The sequence below is a fragment of the Microtus ochrogaster genome, chromosome 24 (assembly GCF_000317375.1).
Source record: "Microtus ochrogaster isolate Prairie Vole_2 chromosome 24, MicOch1.0, whole genome shotgun sequence".
NCBI lineage: Eukaryota > Metazoa > Chordata > Mammalia > Rodentia > Cricetidae > Microtus > Microtus ochrogaster.
The window spans coordinates 8,514,956-8,537,969 of NC_022024.1; the positions used below are offsets into that span (position 1 = coordinate 8,514,956).

Consider the following 23,014-nt stretch of genomic DNA (forward strand, 5'->3'; position numbering starts at 1 on the left):
CTAAGTTCCTTGTTTGTCCCCATCCCTGGGGAACACTTTCCAAGTTCACTTTGGGACAATCAGTCCAAGCCGCAGTGCCGTAAAAGTATTCAATATGGGGTGGGAGTTGGGGTGGAAGAGGGGGCTGGCTGATGAGAAATGAAATTCATCCAGGTACCCCGAGAAAGGAAAGAACAGGGGTCCCCGGAAGGAATGTCAGGGCTCACAGCATTCCGGTTTCAGTTCCCCAGAATTGACAGAGACCAAAAGAGTTCTGTTTCCTGTACCTGTCCAGCCAATAGATCAGTGTTTTTACCTTTGTCCCTAAATGTCACACTCCACATTCGTGTTCCCTAACCTTGGTGTGAAAAAGGAGGGTGCCAGGTAGTTGGCAGAGGTGAATCCAAGACCCAGGAAATCCAGTCCAGGTTTTGGAAGGGAAATCCAGTCCTGGATTTTGTACCGTCCTAGCAGACAGCGGTGCTGGTGGAGGGGGGGGGAAGATGGGGTGGGGGGGCCCGCGGGCCGCCTCCTCCTCAATGTGAGGGGAGCGCCCGGACACAACGCGCATCCGGACCGAGCCGATCCCGGGCGAGGCCCCCCGGACTCTTCGCCAGGATCCGCGCCCCTCCCCTCCCAGACCCCAGACCCTTGGGTTCCTACCCCTCCCGTTCCTTCTTTCCTCCCCCACCGCCTCCAATCTCTCCATCCCTAGCATCCTCCCCGTGCTCCAGCGAATCCCCCGCACAGACAGCCCTACTAGTCTCCTACCCTCAAGACCCCCCTTTTCCCACTGCATCCGTGGCCTCTGCCCATTGAGTCCGCATTCCCGCCCCTGCCTTCCCCGCACCCGTGCTTCTCCCCCAGTCCCCTGTCCCCTTTTCTGCTCCTTTTTCCTTCTTACCCATTTGCCCCCACTGCTGTCCTCCCCACCCTCCTCCGCCCATCTCAGCGCCCCCACCCAGGCCGGGGTGCAGGGTCCGGCGCGCCTCCCTGGAGCAGCACCAAGGTCCCGGGGCTCCAAGGGGGTGGGAGCGCAGGGCGGGGAGCATGGGGAGGGGGCGCCCCATGTGATGGGAGGGGGGCGCAAGAGGAGGCGGCGGAGGCGGCGGCGACAGCGGAGCCGGGCTGGGGGCTCAGTGGGGTCCGGGGACTGGGGGCAGCGAGCAGGGCGGCCCCATGGCCGGGCCCCCCTGAGGCAGTCCCGGGGAGTTCCCTCCCCTCCCCAGCTCGGGGGTCTCCGGGCCCCATGAGCCGGGGCGCGGGCGCGCTTCAGCGCCGGACAACGACCTACCTCATCTCGCTGACCCTGGTCAAGCTCGAGTCGGTACCTCCGCCACCGCCTTCTCCGTCTGCAGCGGCGGCCGGCGCCCCCGGGGCCAGAAGCTCCGAGCCCCGAGATCCTGGCAGCCCCCGAGGCGCGGAGGAACCCGGCAAGAAGCGGCACGAGCGTCTCTTCCACCGGCAGGATGCGCTGTGGATCAGCACCAGTAGCGCGGGCGCCGGGGGCGCGGAGCCCCCCACGCTGTCCCCGGCTCCGGCCAGTCCGGCTCGCCCGGTCTCCCCGGCTCCTGGCCGCCGACTGTCCCTCTGGGCCGCCCCTCCGGGACCTCCGCTCTCCGGGGGGCTGAGCCCAGACTCCAAACCGGGGGGCGCCCCCTCTTCCTCCCGACGCCCTCTACTCAGCAGCCCGAGCTGGGGGGGTCCGGAACCTGAAGGCCGGACGGGAGGCGGTGTCCCGGGCTCGTCCTCCCCGCATCCTGGCACCGGCAGCCGAAGGCTCAAGGTGGCGCCTCCTCCACCGGCTCCCAAGCCTTTCAAGACCGTGACCACTAGTGGAGCCAAAGCCGGCGGGGGCAAGGGCGCGGGTAGCCGCCTGTCATGGCCCGAAAGCGAGGGCAAGCCCAGGGTCAAGGGGTCAAAGAGCAGCGCCGGAACTGGAGCTTCTGCCACTGCGACCAGCGGGGGAGGGGGCGCTGCAGTCACGACCTCTGGTGGGGTCGGGGCTGGGGCTGGAGCGAGAGGGAAGCTGTCCCCTCGGAAAGGCAAGAGTAAGACCTTGGACAATAGTGACTTGCATCCAGGACCCACTGCCGGCTCTCCTCCGCTCACCGTGCCAGCAACCCCAGTTCCAGCCACTTCTGTCACCACCACCTCCACGCAGCCCCTCGGGCCTGCACCCCCTATCACTCTGGAGCCACCAGCTCCAGGGCTGAAAAGGGGCCGGGAGGGCGGCCGAGCGTCCACTCGTGACCGCAAGATGCTCAAGTTTATCAGCGGTATCTTCACCAAGAGCACAGGGGGGCCTCCTGGCCCCGGTCCCCTTCCCGGACCCCCAGGCTTGTCTTCCAGCAGCGGGTCCAGGGAGCTGCTGGGCGCAGAGCTACGTGCCTCCCCTAGTGAGTTGGGAGGGTCAGGGCCGGAGACACCTGAAGGCTTATTTGGGGTTGGGGGAACGCTGTGCAAGAACGAGGGAAGTTTTTCTCTTGAGTGGATGGAGGAGTTAGGCTCGCTCCTCGACCAAGGGCTGGGGCAAAGACTAGGAAGAGGTCCTGAAGCGATGAGACGTGACAGGAGTGTTCTTGGTGCTTCCTGGAGAATGGTGGCCTTGGTCGATGCTTACTGTAGGAAAGCATCCCACAGAAGCCTCAGACCCCAATCTCAGCCCTGGTTTGGAGTCTAGAAGCCAGGCGATAGGGACTTTGCCTTGTGTGGAGGGGCACTGGAGATGCATGGAAGGTGGAAGCCTCAGTTTCCCCTGAGTAATTGGCACAGGTGGCATGGCAGTTGACCTTGCAGCCGGTTCCTCGCCAGAGACAGGTTTCCTGGGTTGAGAGCCGGCTGGTGGTTTTTCCAGGCACTGAAGGTGGATTGGGAGGTTCTTGAGTGAGCGGGGGCTGGAACGTGCAGATTTAAATGTGAACTGAAAGGGGGGCAGATAGGAAGCCTGGCTTCCCGCACTACCCACCCCCGCCCCACAGCGGCGTCGAAACCCGCTCAGGGCTGACCCCGGAGTGAGTCAGGGGGCGGAACTGCTGTAAAGACAGTTCTTAGCCCGGGAGACTTGGGAAGCCATACAAGGAGGTAGCTTTATTTATTTAATTTTTAATTTTTTTTTCCTCCCAAGGGGTGCTTTTATTATTATTTTCTAAATGGTAGAGACAGGCGCGCGGGGGTGGGGGGGGTGGGTAGCGACCCACGACTCGGTTCCGCTCACATTCCCTGGAGGGGAGGCGGGTCTGGAAGCGGGGGCGGCCCCGGGGGGTTTGGCTCCTGAGCGGGTGGGAGCAGATGGCTCCGGATCCCCGAGTTCCCGCCGCAGCTGCGGCGCCCCGGGAACGTCCGGCCAGTGTCAGGCGCGGGGGTTGGACCCGGCGGTGCAAGGAGAATCTTTTCTCCCCAGGCCTGTGGCTTCTCTCTGCCTGGGGATGGAGCCTTACAGCAACCCACGGTTCTTTCGGAGGCAGTGGAGATCTAGGCAGAGAAAAATCAAAGTTCTGTCCCCCTTGGGCGGTGAACAGGAGTTAGGACTACCTGTGCCACTGACCTTGAAAAAGGGCAGGAAAGCCCTCACCAGCTCTTCGCTCCTGTGAAATGGAGATTGAGGGAGACCCACTCCATTCTAGGTCTCAGGCCTTTCGCCTTAGGTCTGCTCTGAGAATGTCGGGGGGGGGGACCCTCTATTCTATGTGGTGGGAGGAGACTCAAAACTAGTAAAGTCGCCCTGATCTGGTCTGGGGCAGGGACCCACGTTTGAGGATGTGTTTTAAGGGAGATGCCAACTGAAGTATTTTCGTCTTGCCAGCTCTGTTGCTAAGCAACCACTGAGCGGCGGCAACAGCTGTGGAGAGAGCTGGGATGGGAGGACTGGGGACCACTCTCCAGTGCAGGCAGGGTCTTAGGGGTTAGGTGAAGCCCTCAGAAAAGAGAGCGCCGGTGGGCTGGAAGTCCTCCTAGGCCACAGTCTTCCTCCTTACTGCACTTTTCCCTTTGCAGAGGCTGTGGTCAATAGCCAGGAATGGACTCTGAGCCGCTCAATTCCCGAACTGCGCCTGGTAGGTAGCCCAGACCCTTGGCTTGCAACCTCCCGCGGCATGCCCAGTTCTCTCCCTTCGCCTCTCTCCTCTCTTTGAGAACCAAGAACACTCCGATTTGAGTTTAGCAGCATAGCCTTCTTGTGGGGGCTGGCTGCTCAGAACATCCTCACAACTTGTCTTCATCTTGTCTTTTCCCATTTGTCCAGTCTTCTCCTTTCTAGCATTTTTCTTAAGATTTTATTTATTTTATGTATAAGTGCTCTATCTGCCTGTACTCCTTTATTCCATAAGAGGGCATCAGATTCCCCACTATATATGGTTGTGAGCCACCATGAGTTGCTGGGAATTGAACTCAGGACCTCTGAAAGAGCAGCTAGTGCTTCTAACCACTGAGCCATTTCTACAGTCCCGCACTTTCTTTTTAAAAGCTTGCTGTGCAGCCGGGCAGTGGTGGCACACGCCTTTAATCCCAGCACTTGGGAGGCAGAGGCAGGCGGATCTCTGTGAGTTCGAGACCAGCCTGGTCTACAAGAGCTAGTTCCAGGACAGGCTCCAAAGCCACAGAGAAACCCTGTCTCGAAAAACCAAAAAAAAAGTGCTTGCTGTTCTTTTGCTTTAAATAGGGTAAAAACTTTCAACTAATGCCTTGGGCTATACCCGACTACACACACGGTTTAATGTGTTTAGTGAACACCTCACGCACTTGCGCACACACACACACACACACACACACAAACACAAAAGGGTATTGCTTAGCTTGTGGTCTGTTTAAACTTTGGGGTCATTTCTTGCCATACCATGCCTGCTCTTCCCAGCTGACCGGAGGCCCTTGGAGGGCCTTTTTGGGTGGCCAGTCCCTGTGGGTTCTCTGGCATGGGCAGACCCGGCATCTGGCTCCACATCTCTCCTTTAGGGTGTGCTGGGTGATGTCAGAAGTGGGAAGTCATCCCTCATCCACAGATTCCTCACGGGTTCATACCAGGTGCTGGAGAAGACAGAGAGTGAGTGCCCAGGACCCACAGTAAGCTAAGACTGGGGGCCAGGGATCCCCCAGTAAGATCTGGGCCTGGGCAGGTACCAAGATGGGACTTGAGGTACAAGAACTAAAGTTGAGGGAATGTGAGAAGGTTCCGTGACTTGGCTCAACTCTTCTGGACAGGTGAGCAGTACAAGAAAGAGATGCTGGTAGATGGGCAGACTCATCTGGTGCTGATCCGAGAGGAAGCAGGAGCGCCTGACGCCAAGGTGAGGAATGGAGCCTGTGGCCATAGTAGGCTGGCTGGGGTCAGTATTGGACATGGAAGCGTTCTGCCTTGCTAGAACACCCTCTGAATAGTATCCAGAGGGGATAGGGCCTGTGTGACCCTGTGTTTGCTCTCTCATCCCCTGCAAGTTCTCAGGCTGGGCGGATGCTGTGATCTTCGTCTTCAGCCTGGAGGATGAAAGCAGCTTCCAGGCTGTGAGCCGTCTCCATGGGCAGCTGAGCTCCCTTCGTGGGGAAGGACGAGGAGGTCTGGCCCTGGCTCTGGTTGGGACCCAAGGTAAGGAGGGGATATGGAAACCTTGTTTTTAGAGGAGGGTGGAGGGTACCTCTAAAGTATTGCCCACCATGGCTGATAATTTGGCAAGGTGTCGAATTGGCTATTTAGATTCCAGCAACCCTCTAGAGGGAGCCTGATGTCCAAATAAGGAAATAATGAACCAAACAAACCTCCCAAGGTCTCAGCAGAGAAAAGAGGACCGCTGTAATGACCATCTCTGGAGATGTTGCCTACCTTGTGTTCTCTCTGCCATTTCTGATGCCACTACCGTGGGGGGACACAGAAAATGTCAAGTCCTAGTGTGGCTGAGAAGCCTTTCTCTTCATCTGGGTCAGGCTGACACTGTTAGAAAGGAATTTCTCTACAGAGAGGAAACACGGAGATACTGGAGCAAAAAACTTTCAGTTCTCCTAGTAGGAGCCCAGAATCACTCAGACTGGGCCATGGCAGGAGGAGCATTGTCACCTGTCACCGCTGTCCAGCTGGCAGGATGCTCTGTGTGGCTGCACCTGCTGCTGCTGTTGCAGGTTCAAGCCTCCGCCTGTCCCTTGCCTCCTGGCTTCTGACTTGTAGAACGAGTAGCCACCTGTTACATTGGGCATTGAACTTTTCCTCCTTCACAGGCCAGGTCTCCTCTCACTCGGGTCTTAGGCTCAGTGATTCTCAGGGTGTTTGAGCCATTGTCAGGAACCTCCACTCAGCTTCAGTAGTATTGCCTGGAAAAATAGACAGATAGACAGACAGACAGACACACACACACACACAGAGATACAGAGAGACAGACACACAGAAAGACACATACACAGAGAAAGACAGACACAGAGACATACAGACACACACATGGACAGACAGAAAAACACACATACATACACAGACTTAACTGGGCCTGGTACTCACAAAGGGGGCTTATACACTTAACAGTCCTCAAGCAGACAGATGTTCTCCCACACCCTAACTCTAGGAGGTCTAGCCTGGGCTCCAGACACAAGGTAAAGGGAATCATGAACGCTGGCGGAAGGGCACCTTACCCATCCCGCCCCTTTGCCTGTCCCCTCAGACAGGATCAGTGCCTCCTCTCCGCGAGTGGTGGGTGACGCTCGAGCTCGGGCTCTCTGCACAGACATGAAACGCTGTAGCTACTATGAGACCTGTGCAACCTACGGGCTCAATGTGGACCGGGTCTTCCAGGAGGGTGAGTGTGGTAGTTCCCGGCACATGAGCGTGGAAAGCTAGAGGCCCCGTGATACTGTAGGTGCCCAGTTTCCTGTTCTGTGTTTCCCAGTAACAGGAAACTGGTCTCTGGGAGTAAGGAGGGGTCTGGGAGCCTATGGAAGGTTTGATTAATTCACAGATTCTTTCTGGGCTGGAGAATCTGGCTAGGCTATAGATAGCATGGGGGTCTAGAGACAAGGAAGTTGGGGCTATCTTATCTGCTGGGGCTTCTCAGAAGACAGCCTGGGAAAATGGTCTTGGGTATCTTTCCTGCTCACGACTCCTCCAACGCCTCTCCCCTCCAGTGGCCCAGAAGGTGGTGACTTTGCGCAAACAGCAGCAACTTCTGGCTGCCTGCAAGTCCCTGCCCAGCTCACCAAGCCATTCAGCCGCTTCTACTCCCGTAGCCGGGCAGGTGAGTTTAGGTGTTGGAGACTGATGTCAAATTCAGACACGGAGAAATGAGTGGGCTTCGAGAGCAACATTGAGGCTGGGCGGTGGTGGCACACGACTTGAATCCCAGCACTCCAAGTTTGAGGATAATCTGATCTACATGTTGGGCTCCAGGAGGGCCAGGGCTGCCCTTTGCAGTGTCTCTAAGCCAGCCACCCTCCCTTATCAGGAAACCAGACTTTGCCACACTTGAATCAGTGTGACAGAGATAGGGAAGATTTGTGTTGCTGATGGCACTGAGTGAATAAGGATGGCAGTAGGGAATGTCTCATACTAGGTGTCAGCTTGGCTTGGTGGGTATAGGTGCCCAGCTCTGCTCACTCCTCTGTATGCCTCCAGGCTAGTAACGGGGGCCACACTAGCGACTACTCTTCTTCACTTCCATCCTCGCCCAATGTTGGACACCGGGAGCTCCGAGCTGAGGCGGCCACTGTGGCTGGGTTAAGCACCCCAGGGTCCCTACACCGAGCAGCCAAGCGAAGGACCAGCCTTTTTGCGGTATTGGACATACCGGCCCCCTTTTCCTCCTGTCCCATTGCCTGCCTGTTGTCAGTCTCTGGATGGCTCTGTTGGCTCTCCCTCTTTTCCTTCGCGCTACTTCCCATCCTCGTGTCCTACCCATCCTCTGGCTAATTCCAGTAACCATTCCAGAACCGTCGGGGCAGTGACTCTGAGAAGCGGAGCTTAGACAGTCGGGGAGAGACAACAGGGAGTGGGCGAGCCATCCCCATTAAACAGGTAAGGGTTTTGGGAGCTGAAGAAGGGTCGGGAGCAGCCGTTCTTAGCTGACTTCTCCCACACATCTTCCTGCTCTTCCAGAGCTTCTTGCTAAAGAGAAGTGGTAATTCCTTGAACAAAGAATGGAAGAAGAAATACGTGACTCTTTCTAGCAATGGCTTTCTCCTCTACCACCCCAGCATCAATGTGAGTAGCAGAGATGGTCCATGCCGGAAAACCTTGGATGTCCTTCTAGTTCTTTCTGTGCCTCTGACAAGTCCTGGCATCATTTCTGGGGGGCTTTAGCTCTGTTCTCTGAGGCTTATGAAGCTTGTCTGTGCTGGGCATAGGAAGGTAAACTCCTTGCCCCAGGAACTTGCAGTGGGGGAGTACCATGGACAGGCCTGGGGAAGCCTGCCATTCAAGGGATGCTTCCTGGCCAAGTCTGGCAGGACTGCCCCCCTACGAGCTCTTCCCAGTCCAGTCAGTTCTCAAAGCCCCTCTGTATCCTGTTAATACTGCTTACTTTCCAGCACAAAGGCTGGAGCCCCCCTTCCATTCAACCCTGTACCTCTGCAGGATTACATCCACAGTACACACGGCAAAGAGATGGACTTGCTACGAACAACTGTCAAAGTCCCAGGCAAGCGGCCCCCACGGGCTATCTCTGCTTTTGGCCCGTCAGCCAGCATCAACGGGTTGGTCAAGGACATGAGCACCGTGCAGATGGGCGAAGGCCCTGGTAAGTGGGGCCCACGACAAGTGCCCAGGGAAGGAGACAGGGACAGAGGAAGGTGGCGAGAGGAGTTGGTGCTACCCTGGCTGTGTGGGGTGGCAGCTGGAGACAAGCTCACTGGTATTTCTCCCTCTCCTTCCCATAGAAGCCACTACTCCCATGCCCAGCCCCAGCCCCAGCCCCAGCTCTCTGCAGCTTCCACCGGACCAGACATCCAAGCACCTGCTGAAGCCAGACCGGAATTTGGCCCGGGCCCTTAGCACCGGTTAGTGGGACCATCCTCCATCTACTGGCTTCCAAATCCAAATGGGATCTGGGTGGGAAGTGGAAGAAAGTGGAGGCTTGGTGCAGGAACAAATGTTGGAGGGAACATGAGAGATGTCTGCTGGGTGACTGGCACCAAGCTCATATGCTGTGTCTGTCCTGGCACTGGAGACAGCTAGACTCTAGTAAAGCTAGTCTGCCTGCCTGAGCTCAGATCCTTGGTTTGCCTTGCCATGTGACGTGTCTACCCTATAAGAAGTTTCTCCGAGGTTTAGTTTAACAAGCTGAGGGCCTTGACCAGCACATAGTCAGCCATCAGTGTTTGGACATTATATCTGTAAATTGTATACAATTTGTAGAGTATACAAATATAGACACGAATAGGAAGTAACACCTTAGTAAATGTTTCTCACAGAAACTTATGGGGTCAACGTTATGATCCCCATTTTAGGGATGAAAATAAAAATCTGAGGCTCAGAAAATAAATTAACTTGTTCAAGGTCTCAAGGCTAGTAAGTTGCACAGTCAAGAGTTGAGCACAGGCTGGAAAGATGGCTCAACGGTTAAGGGTACCAGCTGCTCTTCCAGAGGACCTGGGTTCAATCCCCAGCACCCACATGACAGCTCACAACTGTCTGTATCTCCAGTTCCAGGGTATCCAACACCCCCACATAGACATCCATGAAGGCAAAATACCAATGCACGTAAAATATGCAGATCTGATTCTAAAGCCCTCACCTGTGGCCCAGGAATGATGGGGGGGGGGGACTCTTGAACAGGGACAGCTGAGGAGGAATACCCTAAAATGGAAGTTCAGGACAGGATACAAGTTATAGGGAAGTCTATGGAAGGGCAACCGAGGCACTGTGTCCCCTTCCCTAAGACTGTACCCCATCTGGAGACCTGAGCCCCCTGAGTCGGGAACCCCCACCTTCTCCCATGGTAAAGAAGCAGAGGAGGAAGAAATTGAGCACACCGTCCAAGACTGAAGGCTCAACCGTGCAGGCTGAAGGTGAGGCTGTGCTGGGCGGGGTTCCATGCCCACTTCGGACCCTCATCCAGTATCCAAACCCCTGACCTAGCTCTCGCAGAGCAGTGGGGAAACGGATGGATACCACCCAGCTCCTGTCCACCCCACTGCTCCCAGCTCCTGCTCTTTTCTCCTAGTTCCTGCCCACATCTGTACTTCTGACCCCGTCCTTTGCACCCATATTTGGTACTGCAACCCCTGGACTCGGTGTCCCTATTGACTCCCCAGCCCCTGCTCTCAATAACCTATGATTGTCAGGTTCCTCCAAGAGGCCTCGGGCACTCACCCCATACTGTCCTCGTCCCCACCCCAACCCCCCCAGTAACAATCCCTGCTCCCAGTTCTACTGCCTTCTGAGCCCCAGGCCCCTCATCTCTGCCCCTTTCCTACTGTTCACACAAAGTCTGACACCCACCCCTCCCCCTACAGAGACCAGATTTCTCTCTAGTCACAATACCTGCCTGGCCTCCCCACCCCCTGCCGCCCCGTTCTTTGCCGGGTGCTGCGACCTGGGTTCCAGATCTGCCGACTCTCATGGCTCTTGGCTTCCGCTCCACTCTGCTCTGGGGCCACTGACTTTAGTTCTGCTTTCTCTCCCCATCTGTCTGTCCTGCTTTGTCTCTGGCTGTCTCTGTCACTGTCTCTCCATCTCTCCATCTGCCTCTTCCTCTTTCCTTGGTCTCTTTCTCTGTTGTTCTTTCCATTCTGTCTCTATCTCCTTCGCTTCGGGAAACCAGCCAAGCGCAAAATGTGGAAACTAAAATCCTTTGGTAGTTTAAGAAATATTTATAAAGCAGGTAACAAGCGGGAGCCGGGAGGGGTGTGCTAAGCTGGGGTGCAGAGGGGTGGGGGTACCCTGCTTCTCCCTGCATGTGCTCGGGCTTCCTGCTGTTTCCCACCCTCTGCTTCCCCTCCCCCCACTGTCCCACTCCTAGGGGCTCCAAGGACATCAGGGAGGAAGGGTTTGGGAAAGGCCTCCTGCTTGAACTCTGTCCCTCATGACCTCTCCCATCCACCTACCCAGAGGAAAACTTTGAGTTCCTGATCGTGTCCAGCACTGGGCAGACGTGGCACTTTGAGGCAGCCAGCTTCGAGGAGCGGGATGCCTGGGTTCAGGCCATCGAGAGTCAGATTCTGGCCAGTCTGCAGTGCTGTGAGAGCAGCAAGGTCAAGGTAAACGTTTTGAGGATGTTGATGGAAGCTAGCTAGCAACAGGGGCCGAGAGTCAGAGGTGCAGCTCCGACCTCACTTTTCTCTGCAGCTGCGCACTGACAGCCAAAGCGAAGCTGTGGCCATCCAGGCAATCCGAAACGCAAAGGGAAACGCTACCTGCGTGGACTGTGGAGCGCCCAGTGAGTGCGAGGCAGGCGAGGGCACTACTGAGGGATCTGGGGAGCAGGATCCCAGACTAGGGGCGTTAGCTGGAGTCTGGCGAAAGGCGGGGTGTCTTGTTGACATGCTGCCAACCCGAGTTTACCGCTTGTGTTGCATCCTATCCCCAGACCCCACGTGGGCCAGTTTGAATCTGGGTGCGCTCATCTGCATTGAGTGTTCTGGCATCCACCGGAACCTGGGCACACACCTGTCCCGCGTGCGGTCGCTGGACTTGGACGACTGGCCGCGGGAGCTGACCCTGGTGCTGATGGCTATTGGCAACGACACGGCCAACCGCGTGTGGGAGAGCGACACTCGGGGCCGTGCCAAGCCCACGCGGGACTCTTCGCGGTAAGGATAGAGCATCAGTGTGGAGAGGGTACAGTTCCTGGGAGATCCTAATTAGAGGTCCCCTACAACTCTTTCCCTTGGTCCCTGGTACTGCAGGGAGGAGCGGGAGTCGTGGATTCGCGCCAAGTACGAACAGCTGCTGTTCCTGGCGCCTCTGGGTACCACAGAGGAACCGTTGGGCCGCCAGCTGTGGGCCGCTGTACAGGCCCAGGACGTGGCCACCGTTCTGCTGCTTCTGGCCCACGCGCGACATGGGCCACTCGACACCAGCGTAGAGGACCCGCAGCTCCGTTCGCCACTCCACTTGGCGGCTGAGCTCGCCCACGTTGTCATCACGCAGCTGCTGTTGTGGGTACGTGAGCGGAGAGGTAGGGAAAGGGAGCCGGAGATGGATTTGGAGGCGTAGAGTGGGAGGTGTGTGGGTGGAGGTCCCCTTGATGGCGCGTGATCATACGGCCCTTTCCTCCTGCAGTACGGCGCGGACGTGGCGGCCCGTGATGCGCAGGGCCGCACGGCACTGTTCTACGCCCGCCAGGCTGGCAGCCAGCTGTGTGCAGACATCCTCCTCCAGCACGGTTGCCCGGGAGAGGGCGGCAGCACAGCCACCACACCGAGCGCGGCCACCACCCCCAGCATTACCGCCACGCCCAGCCCGAGGCGCCGGAGCAGCGCTGCCAGTTTGGGCCGCGTGGAAACCACGATAGCGCTGGTATAGTTGCTCAGCAGCGGGAGAGACACTCTCCCACCCTTGCGCGGGCCGGGCACGACCACACCGGGTGGACCGCTGGACAGATGCACCCATTCACCTCTCCAGTCCGCACCCAGTCCCACGGGAGCACTTCCTACCCCCCACGAGGGCACAGTCCCACACGCCTCCCAGGAGACACAAACTCACCTCCCTCTCCCCACGAGGCATGGAGACCCTAGCTCAACACGCCCCTACTCTACTGTTTCCATACTTGGATTACCCTGGGTCTGTCTACTTGCTGCCTTTGCAGCTGTACCGGCTCCAGGGCGCTCGGACTTACTGGCTCGTCCCCATCTAGGGGCGAGTAAAAGATCCAGTCCTGCCTGCGTTCTACAATCTGGTGGCCGAAGCCCAAAACCCAGGCTGGCTCCTGGGGCAACGCCACGCCAGAGGGAGGGGTTAGTAGGCGGAGGACTAGTCCTGGGACTTGGGACCAATATGGGACCCCACCCCGTCCATGCTGATCTCACTGCCCAGTGAGGGGGAAGGGCAGCGAGGGGCAGGACCCCTGCTGCCCGCGGAGGTGGAGGGGTCCCCAACCCTTTCTGTGAAAGGGTCCATGAGGAGTGGAAATCAGAATCCCCCTCTACCTGTCTATGAATGGAACCTAAAGAGCCAGGGGGAGCCGAGAGCCTGGGTCCTTCCCCTTACGATCTTGGGGTGGGGGAGAAGGATTGGAACAGGAGGGGGCTAGAGAGGGGCCTTGTAATTTATTGCTTTGTTCCCCAATATGGGGGTGGGGTGGGTAGGGGCGAGGGGAGGGCATTTCAGGGTAGGGGAAGCCAAGGGTGGGCAGGGGTGGGGTGGGGTGGGGGTGCTCTCGGGTTGTGTCTGTGACTGTGACTGCGTAAGTGTGACTGTGCAGCACCTGTGGTGATCCGGGGAAGGGGGCACCCCTACAATGGGACCCCTCCCCCACAATCCTTCTGTCCAGCCCCTCTCTCACTGGAGCAGCTCCAGATCTGTTTTTCTATCCTTTGCTCCCTCCCAGCCAGGGCTGAGAGGGTGTGCAGTGGCTGGGAAGGTGTCCAGGTCCAGGCCCCGTCCCAGAAAGGGGGGAAGTGGAATGGATTTACCTAGCCCAGCCCTGCTCCCTTAGTCAGCCCAGGCTTTGGGCCGTCTGTGTCAGTGGTTTCCGGTCTTTTTTTTTTTCTTCCTGGCTAAAATATTTTGCAAAAAGACCAGGTAATCAGAGAGTAGAGTGAGGAGGGGGCAGGGGTTACCCCCCTCACCTCCAAAGCAGGTTATGTGAATCTTTAACAGCAATTAAAGAGGAAGTGATTTTGTCTAGGGGGTGAGCTGCTGGTCTGTTATTAAAGAGGCAGGCGAGGGTATGGTCTTGGCGGATGTTGGGGAACTGGAGACGGGAAACGGCCAGGCAGAGGTCCTTTCTGGGCTGGGGTCAGGACAGTACCCACGGGCACAGAGGTAGTCTCAGCTTTGTGCAATCCTGGGTTTGTGAGGTAGGCGTAATGGTAGGAGATTGATGGCAAACTTCGCAGAGTTGGAGCGTGGTGTTTGGAGAAACAGACAGACCTGGGGAGTTGAGGTCTGAAACCATGGGCTTGTTTGGGTTCAAGAATGAGATTTAGTTTTAAGTCCTGGCCCACGTTCCTTAGTTAGGGGATGCTGGGCAAGTAACTTGAGAGACATGTGTTGAGAAGGTACCTGTAAGCACTGCGATCCCTGGGGAGGCACTGCCCTAGGTTAGCCTGCTTAGTAGGTTACCTTGATCATAGGCATCAGCCAACAGGGGGTGCCAGGGACTGCAGGGGTAAGAGCTTTCTCAACCATTCGCAGCTCCCCCATGTCCACAAGATCCATGCCAGTTGATGTAGGTATTTGCCCACTTTTATTATGATGTCACACAGGTCACAGAAACCTGGGTCACAGCACCACAGCCTGTTGTGTAATCAACCCTGCTGGTTTTTTGGGTGTAGAAGCTATATAAGCATCAGGCCCGATACAGGCTAGGCTGGTAGCAAATGCAGGTTTGGTCCCACATACTGTAGTGCAGCTTAAGGACTTGGTTGGTGGTATTGGCATCCTGGGGTAGAGTTCACTCTAACCCTTGGGTTCCTTCGTAAGTCTTCATCATCTTTAGAAGTGTCAGGGAACTGATAGGACCTGGTCATAGCCCTGGAAGCTGTTCTGCAGAGCCTCACACACCAATATGACCCAGGGAGGAACAGACTTGAGGGCAGGGATAGACTCATCGGGAGTTGTGTGGTCTGGGGAAAAAACAGGAAGACTGGCAGATCCCACTGCCTATCAGCTGAGACCGTTGGTCATCTTCATCTCCATCTTCCTTCCTCAGAAGCTCAGGGTGGTAGATATGGGGAGGAACAAGGACCCTGGACAGAAGGAAGCCACTTGTCAAGGGATCTGCAGGCCAGGGAAAAATGGCGAGGAGGTTGGCAAACCACGGCCAAGTAATTGATTTCTTTTAATGAGTTACATTAGTCTTGTGGGATGAGGTCCAGGCTGTGGCAGAATAGAAAGGGCACCCCTGGATGGGCACAGGCAAGCTACTCCCTTCACATCCATGCCCAACAAGCAGCCATGTGCTTCTTTCTACACTGGGTTCTTGTCCCTGACCCTCCCTCCCCTCTTCCGGTGCTGTCTGCCATACACCTGCTGCTCTCTTCCTATTGTTTGCCTCAGCACAGCTGAGACTGCCTGACCTTCACGGGAACTTTGCCAAAAGTCAATAGACAGGAAAAGAGAACAAACTGATTCAGTGCAGGGAGGGTTCCGTGTTTTCTGACCACGCTGAGGCACTAAAGGTAGCCTGCCCAGCTTCCTTATCAGTCCAAGGGTGTCTCCTGTAACTGGACAGCAGCTTTTAGGATCCTCTTAAGACGCCCTCTGTCTCCTATCCCTTTAGAGCTCAGCTGCTCAGTTTTCAAGACTGTCCTGTTGCAGACTGTGGACCCCCCCCATCCTCATTACTGTCCCCTGGAGGCCAGTGCTTGGTCAGCTCTACTGCTGAAGTGGGTGCTAATTGAACCCAGGGGTCTGCCTGTGGCCACTCACAACGCCCAAGTTCTCATGCAGCTGCGACATCTGTCCCCTTGAGAGGGTCACATGGATGTGGGAAGCTGTTCTGCTCCACATTTCCACACAATATAAGCATACCACACAATTCGCACTCCTCCACATTCAGCAAGAGGAGGGCCAGCCCCATGAGTTCTTTCCTAACCAAAGCTCTTGACTTCTACTTCTGCGGCAGGTCCCTTTCCTCTCGGGAGCCCCCTTGTGTCCAAAAGGGGCTACATGTCTCTTAGCTGGGGACCCAAAGGAGAGTCTATCCCTTTATTGTCCTCAGGGTCCTCTACCTGGGAGAGAAAATGGGGTAAGAGGGCCCCACAGCTGTCCTAGGCACTCAGGAGATGGAGACACCTGTCTCTGGAATACTCTGGAGCCGGCGTAGGCAGCAGCGCTGCCATGGTTGTAGGTGGAGTTTCCCAGGGAATGGTAAATAACAGGGGGAGGGGCTAGCAAGTGGAATCCGGAGCTGTGGGAAGGAAGAGGCCCGCCGTGGGCGGGTCTCTGCAGGACACATCTTGACTTTCAGGGTGTAAAGAGGGTGAGGATTGGGCAAGAATTCTCAAGTGCCACGGCTGGTTGGGTGCAGCCGGCAGCACAGCGCTCACCTAGCATGGGTGAGGCCCTGGGTTCGTCCCCCAATATGGCAATCTATGAGTTTTTTCCTAGAAATAAGGGCTAGGAATAGATGGTGGAAGGAGGAATCAGAAGCCTCACAGAGTTGTGCCGCTGTTCTTAGGGTCCTTTAAGACTTGCCTCCAAAAGCTCATCCTTCAGAGCGCAGACGCTGGTTTATAAGACACTTGTGTCCCTCAGGGTCTCCCCTTCCGTCCTCTGGCCAGTGTCCGGTCAGTCTACCAAGAGGAGAGCAGCATTTCTCTCCAGACCGGTGGACTTTGTTCAGCTGGCCCGACCTCTGCCCGTGTACCCCAGGTACACGGGTACTTTCTGGGAGGGTAGAGCAAACAGGATCAGAGGACATGTCCCCATCCTGAAAAGACCGACCAGCCCTCCCCCCACACAAAGGCCGATGCACTGATGGTCCAGTTTTTTATTTAGAAACCTGAAGAACATGGTGGGTGGCTCCATATCCAACCCACTTGCTGGGCTTGAATGTGAGGTGATGTGTAAGGAAGGTCTCCTATTCCCTCAGCGACAGAGGCGAGGGCTCCTGACTCAGAAGCACAGACAACAGGACAGTAGGAACAGGAAGGAGGAAAGCCGAGGGAGGGGCAAGCAGCTCTCAACAGTGACAGGGCATTGTGGGGAGGTGGGGGTGAGGTCTGCTTTCTTGAAGTCTGATAAACTGTCCAGCTCGCCCGCTTTTTCCATCACGTCCCACTCACAAGATCTTACCATGTCTCTGGGTAAAATGGGGTACGCGCTAAGAAATCAGGGGACAGGGAAACTCAAAGGTCAAAGAAAGGCATGTTTGGGCAGTGGAGCCCATAGGCCTGGCTGAGGCTCTCTGGAGCTGGAACAGCTCTCCCTCGTGGGGCCCACACACACCTTCTGGGCTGGGACCCTGAAGTCCAGAGCTTGGCTCCACCCTGTCCTTTTGCCTCCGGGGCTCCAAGGTGGGAGATGAGGAGGCAGCGCCAGTAGGAAAGATTCTGGAATCCTTGGAAGGACCGCAGTGCTGGTTTCAGAAGTCAAACTCATCCAGGTCTCCAGTGTCCTCACCGTCTGGAGAGCCCCACACCCGGCGGTAATTGCTCTCCAGGTCCTTCTGACGCTGGCGTTCCTTATTGGCCTCTTCAGCTCCCTGCACCTGGGAGGAAAGGGGGGTTGAGCCGGAAGCGCTGCCTGTAGCCAAGGGAAGTCCTGGACTGTGGGATCTGGGGGGAGGTAGGGACTGGGGAGATGGCTTCCAATGGAGTTCTCCCTGAGTTGCAGCTGAAGCGTAGCTTCACCTCAGACAGCAGGAAGGCTGGCAGTGCACGGCTGGTGTAACCAGACCTTGATTTCAGCAGCACAGTGGGGTGAGCTGAGGGCTCAGGACTTGGGTGGGATGCCTCACCAAGATATTGAAGAAGATCTCCTTAAGGCTTTTTGTGTCTTCATCAGTCAGCCAACGTGTGTCCTCCTCATTACCTTCAGCCCCGGGTCGCACGATTTTGATTTCAATCTTGCCTGGAAGGCGCAACAAGGGTAGTGAGGAGGGGAAAGGTTTGGAGCTTTAGAGGGTCCCCTGCCCTCCAGCCCCAAGCCGGAGGTCACCAGTCCACCTTGACCCAGCCCGGCCACTCCGGCGCTCTAAGCCCCTCCCTTCAGGGCCCACCTTGGGCGGCGAGCCCCTCCCTCTCCAGCACTTCTTCCACCAGCCCCTCGATCTGTCTCAGCTGTGGGTTTTCCCGTTTCATCTCCAGGACAGTCAGATCCCGATTCGGGCCTCCATGACGGAGCTTGGTGACTCGAACCCGGACTCTGTGCTCAGGCTCCTCCTCTTAGAGGGGAAGACACAGGGAGACACAAAGCAGAGCCATCGTGACTCCAGGGTGAAGGGCTGTGAGGGCTGCCTCGCTAAGCCATTGGCTGGTTTGGGTGGTGGCTCTTCCTCCCTTGAATGTGATCCAGGGTTCAAAAACAATGCCCTTGCCCAGTAGCAGCCCCCCCCCCTTTAACTCTCCCATCTTCCATAGGAAAACAACTGCTTTCTGAAAGCCAAATCAAGCCTCCTGACCCACAGAGGTATTTTGCTTTAAGGAGAAGGCTGGGGAGCCATGGCTCGGTTTTCTACATGCTGAGACTTTACAATCAAGTCTTCAGTGTCTACCAAAAGGGTGGGAGGGAAGGTTTGAAACTGGAATATTCTATTTGGAATGCCTTCTTTATCCACACCAGAAACATTCCATGAGATGAACTTAAGGAGATGCAAGAAGGAATAACTGAAGTGTCTCCGGGCTGGTGGCTGGGGGCTGGTGCCAAAGGGCTTGCCTGGCCGCACTGACAGCTGGAGCCTTTCACACTGACCACACCTGCCCCTGTTGTCCACCTCCCACAGTTTCACTATGGAAACCCCCAAACTATCTGTCTCCTCTTCCCCAACCTCCACCCACAAGGAGGCAGGCGAAGAGCCCCTTGGTGAATGAGTGCTCGTCAGCTTCTAGGCTCATGGGCGTTAGTTACTGTCTATGTGCTAGACAGCGGGCATAAAGAGCAAACCAGAGACCAAGGCCAACTCCTCCGGAAGGAGGGAGGACCATGGAGGGAGGAATCAGCACTGAGAACAATGCTCCCACCTTTGGGAAGGTTGTTCCCATGGCCTGCCCTCACCTGTAGGAGGCCGTGATGGGGGAGGCTTCTGAGGGACCACTCTCTTTTTCTTGTGCTTCTGCACCAGATCCGGACTCTGGTTTTCCTGCAGCCTCTTGATAAGCTTGTCGAGTGTGGATGTCAGAGCCAATATTGCCTGTTCACGTTCCGACTCCTTCCTCAGCCCATCTGGGTCTAGTTCCTTCTCTGTCTGGAAGGCCCAAAGAAGGTGGTAGTTAACGCTCTGGGGGACAGAGATCAGGGGCATGCTGGTAGGGGAGCCAGCCGTCTTCCTTTCTTTCATCCCCCTCAATGAAAGGAGCAGCCACCACACTGGGAGGTCCCATCCTGCGCCACAGACACGCGCATCTGTGGCAGCCAAGGGAGTGAGGGCTGCTCACCTCCTGGATAATGTTTTCCAGCTCCCGCTCCATGCCAGCCTTAACCTCCGAGCGGAGCCGCTCTCGGTCTGAGGGAAGCAGCATCCCTTCCAGCTCCTTCTCGAACTCTCCCAATAGCTGCCGCTCCTCCTCATCTTCCTCCTCCTCCTCTTCCTCCTCCTCATTGTCCTCGTCTTCCACAACAGCCTGAGGTTCCTCACCCTTTTCCTTCAGCTCCGCTTCCCTCCGAGGGGCCCCCGTGGTATCATCTCCAGGCTGCTGCTGCTCTGTGTTTGGCTTCTCCTGGATAGGGTGGGAAGGAGATGGAGGCTTCAGTCACAACAGGTGTGTGTAGCACAACTGAGCAGTGGCAGGGCGTGGTGGTGGGGCCAGCTGGTCCCAGGTTCAGCTCTCCTGGACTCCCAGCCGGGAGGCAGGTCCTGCCCGCCCTTGAGCTGGGCCGTACCTTCTTTGTGCCACCTTTCAGTTCTTCCATCAACCGAATGAAGTCTGCAGGGCTCCGAATGACTTTCACCTGCACATTGCTCTGAAAATCTGAGGCGGGAAAGAGAGCAGGTGTGGGCGTTTTAAGTCCTCCCTTGATGCTGGAGGAGAGGCATGATGGACAAGGTCTCTGCCTCGGGCAGCTGGCTGGCTGGCAGCTGACAGAAGGCAGGCAAACTCCTCAAGTTTCATGGCGGGCACATTAATGCCAAAGCACCAAGTCCCTTCCTTCTCCATGAACACCTGAATTTTTTTTTTGGTGGGGGTGGGGTAGCCAACACTCTAGTTTTTAGAACCACAGAGGAAACTCAGGGTTAAGGAGTTCCTGCTTTCTGCAGAGACTTGGCATTGTCTCGGATCTGTGAGGTACAGATCCCTTTCCATTCACCCTCCCAACTCTCCAGGGTGTGGCTCCACTCACAGTTCATAGGCGGGGAAACTGACTTTACATGACATTGCCTGGGAGTGCAGAGTTAGTAAATGGGGGCACCCCAGTGCCCTTTGACCTCCTTGAGTGGTCCTGCTGCTCAGGAAGAGGTAACGCGGTAAAAGTGAGGTCCAGGGGCAGGGGGATGGCTAAGTGGTAGAGCATCAGTGTGCAAGGATCTGGGTTCAGTTCTTGGCACCATGAGAAACGGAGGGGAGGAAGGGAGGGAGGGAGGAGTGTTGACCTCTGAGTGTTTAGCGCTACTCTACCTCACCTGAGGACTAAAGGAGACAGAGTTGACTAACCATCGTGAGGGTTGGGAGCTGGATCTGCTGCAGCCTCAGGGTTCAAGTCCTGCTCCTGATGAGAGAGGGCAGACACAGGCATGAAGGCTTGTTGATGCCCTCCCTGCTCCTTTTATCCCGAGACACAGAAGTTACCTTGCTGACCTTGGCTTGAGGGACCCTACCCATCCCAGAGCCTGCTCAGAGAGGCAGCTGCGAGGCCATTCTCACCCCTGCCTGTGCCTCCTCTCCTCCTGCTGCCTGTTCCTCCGGCTCATGTAGCATTTTCCAAAGCTCCGACTCCTTATCTTCCTTGGCTAGGCTGACATCTGGGGGACAAAGGACAAAGGGAATGTGAGAAAAGGGGGCGAAGAAGGGAGAAAGGAGGACACACACTCCCTCTTGTGTTGCCACTGGGTTAGAGACCACCCACAACTGCCAGCACGGGACAGTAAGACGGGGGAAGGAAGGCGGTGGTGGCCAGTTCCACGGAATGACTAAAAGCCCACCCTACCTTCCTTCTTTGGGGCTACTCCAGCAGACTTGGCCTCACTCCAGACTTGGTGGTCTGTGTCTTGAACCTCCTCTGTGATTTTCTCTTCAAGTTGCTTTGATTCTACCAGAAAAACAGTGTGCAAACAGGATAGGGACCCGCTCCAATGCTGCGCCCGCCTGTCCCATCCCCACTTCTCTCCTGGATGTGCTTACCGGCCTGCCTCTGGAGGTAGGCCATGTACTCGTCGGGCTGCAGGGCCGGGTGACAAAGAATGGCCTGTGGAGCAGCGCTGGCCGGGGGCCGCAGGAGAGGGTGGGGGCAGAGCCGAGAGGTCCGGATGGTCAGGACGTAGGAGCAGGACAAGGGCTCATCTACGCGATCAATGTAGTCCCCAGATATACCCGCACCTTCATCACAAAGGAACTGCGGCAGGGCAGGGCGGGAGAATCAGTTGTACCTGTGGTTCTCGGAGGGCTAGCTCGTGCTAAGCAGTTCTTATGCCAGGCACTGGGCAGGTGGCAGGCTACAGGGATTTGCTTATTTGGTTGTCACAGAGACCCAGTGAGAGAGGCATTAGCATGCCAGGCAGTGACAGCGCACGCCTTTAATCCCAGCAGGTAGAGATGGAGGCAGGCAGATCTCTTGTGAGTTTGAGGCCAGCCTGGGCTACACAGCTCGTTCCCGGCCACCTAGGGCTGTTACACAAAGAAACCCTGTCTCAAAAAACCAAACAACAACAACAACAAAAAAAAAAAAAACCAAACTTGCTCCACTTGCTCAGGTGACCATTTGGTAAGGTGAAAATGGAAGAGAAATTGGGCAATTTAACTATAGATAGACAATCAATCTTTGTAGCACTTCCTTGCTTTGTACAAACACGGTGTGTGGCGGCTGGGGAGGTCAAGGTACTTGCGATCAAGCCTAGCGATTTGGGTTTGATCCCCAGGGTTCCACACGGTGGAAAGAGAGAACCACCTCCCACCAACGGTCCTCTAACACCCATGCATGTGCTGTGGCATGCGCTCTCACACACAATAATAGAACGTTTTTTAAAAAGCGATCAACTCAGCACTGCACACGCTGAGATTGCAACGGCACAGAGATGAGCATGGCCCCTGCGCGAGAATGCCGTGCATACTCAGGACGTGTCCCTCATTTTTTCTGAGTGTGTTTAAACATGGTGGAGCAAACCTGTAATCCCATCACTTAGGAGACTAACTTAGGACAATTACTGTGATCTCAAGGCCAGCCTGGGCTACAGTTTGGAAAGCAAATCAACTGAGTGAGCTGGCTGCTGTAACCATAGACCAGGGAGGCTGAGGCAGGAGAATTTGGGGTTCAAGGCTAGCTAGGGCTACCCAGCAAGTTCAAGGTCAGCCTGAGCCACAGTGTAAGATCTGGTCACAAAAAGGAAAAAGAAAAGGAAAGAAAAAGAACATTTACACTCTGATAAAAAAAAAAAAAGATAAATAACCCAATTTTAAAATGTTAAGAGTTAAATAGACTTTGCTTTAGGGAAGAGAAATGATCAATAAACAGATGAAAACACACTACCAAGGAAGTGCCAATCAAAACCATAAGGAGATGCCACTCCACACTCACCAGAAAGGCTATGGTAAGGAAGGTAATACCAAGCCCTGGCCAGGACATAGAAATTGAAAACCTTACAAACCACTGGTGGGATTGGGAAATGGAGCTGCTAGCTTAGAAATGGTTCAACCTCCAAGGTTAAACAGGGAGGTGTGTAGTTCCTGGGAAAGCCCTGGCTGGCATGCACAAGGTCAAGGTTCAGTCCTGAGCGTGGAAAGAAAGTCCCATGTTGGGGGATATTGTTGCGGGAGGTATGTTTACTTTTGTTTATGCTGCATTGGATTAACTGGAGCTGTGGTTATTTGCCTGTTAAAACACCCGATGGTCCTGATAAGGGCTGGAGAGACGATGGCTCAGGGGTTGAGAGCACTGGCTGCTCTCCCAAAGAACCAGGGTTCATTTCCCAGTGCTCACATGGCAGTTTCAGCTCCAGGGGACCTGACACCTTCACACAGACATAAATGCAAGTAAAACACCAATGTATATAAAAATAAATAAATCCTTAAAAAAAAAAAGGAGCGGAGCTGGAGAGATGGCTCAGTGGTTAAGAGCACTGGCTGCTCTTCCAGAGGTCCTGAGTTCAATTCC

At 55.8% G+C, this 23,014-nt stretch overlaps 2 protein-coding genes and 1 non-coding gene across 5 annotated transcripts in view; 2 read left to right on the forward strand and 1 right to left on the reverse strand.

The window, feature by feature from the left end:
* Positions 1-1,214: 1,214 nt before the first annotated feature.
* On the forward strand, positions 1,215-13,184 carry Agap2 (ArfGAP with GTPase domain, ankyrin repeat and PH domain 2). Of its 2 annotated transcripts, XM_005357957.2 has the most exons (19): positions 1,215-2,378; positions 3,976-4,034; positions 4,930-5,017; positions 5,176-5,261; positions 5,410-5,557; positions 6,615-6,749; positions 7,075-7,184; positions 7,562-7,720; positions 7,874-7,960; positions 8,042-8,146; positions 8,519-8,681; positions 8,821-8,940; positions 9,823-9,951; positions 10,707-10,766; positions 10,994-11,142; positions 11,231-11,321; positions 11,472-11,694; positions 11,791-12,046; positions 12,167-13,184. In XM_005357957.2, exons 1-19 carry the CDS (start codon positions 1,229-1,231, stop codon positions 12,407-12,409), a joined length of 3,561 nt encoding a protein of 1,186 aa, XP_005358014.1. In that variant the 5' UTR covers positions 1,215-1,228; the 3' UTR covers positions 12,410-13,184. The 2 variants fall into 2 exon arrangements, with proteins under 2 accessions (XP_005358014.1, XP_005358015.1); XM_005357958.2 differs by lacking the exon at positions 10,707-10,766.
* Positions 13,185-16,526: 3,342 nt separating this feature from the next.
* The window catches only part of Os9 (OS9, endoplasmic reticulum lectin), a 25,373-nt gene continuing 18,885 nt past the window's right edge, over positions 16,527-23,014 (reverse strand). Inside the window, exons 6-15 of one of the 2 annotated variants that reach the window (XM_005357960.2) lie at positions 21,049-21,259; positions 20,855-20,956; positions 20,572-20,669; positions 20,362-20,416; positions 19,592-19,680; positions 19,147-19,428; positions 18,767-18,956; positions 17,772-17,936; positions 17,511-17,623; positions 16,527-17,261 (exon numbers count right to left, since the gene is read on the reverse strand). In XM_005357960.2, the coding sequence (XP_005358017.1) occupies positions 17,136-17,261; positions 17,511-17,623; positions 17,772-17,936; positions 18,767-18,956; positions 19,147-19,428; positions 19,592-19,680; positions 20,362-20,416; positions 20,572-20,669; positions 20,855-20,956; positions 21,049-21,259 (1,431 nt within the window). In that variant the 3' untranslated portion in view covers positions 16,527-17,135. The remainder of the gene's footprint in view (positions 17,262-17,510; positions 17,624-17,771; positions 17,937-18,766; positions 18,957-19,146; positions 19,429-19,591; positions 19,681-20,361; positions 20,417-20,571; positions 20,670-20,854; positions 20,957-21,048; positions 21,260-23,014) is intronic. The other variant, XM_005357963.2, reaches the window with a different exon arrangement.
* Positions 21,893-21,996, forward strand: LOC113457393. The gene has a single exon (XR_003377980.1). It is a non-coding gene; the product is annotated as a U6 spliceosomal RNA (small nuclear RNA).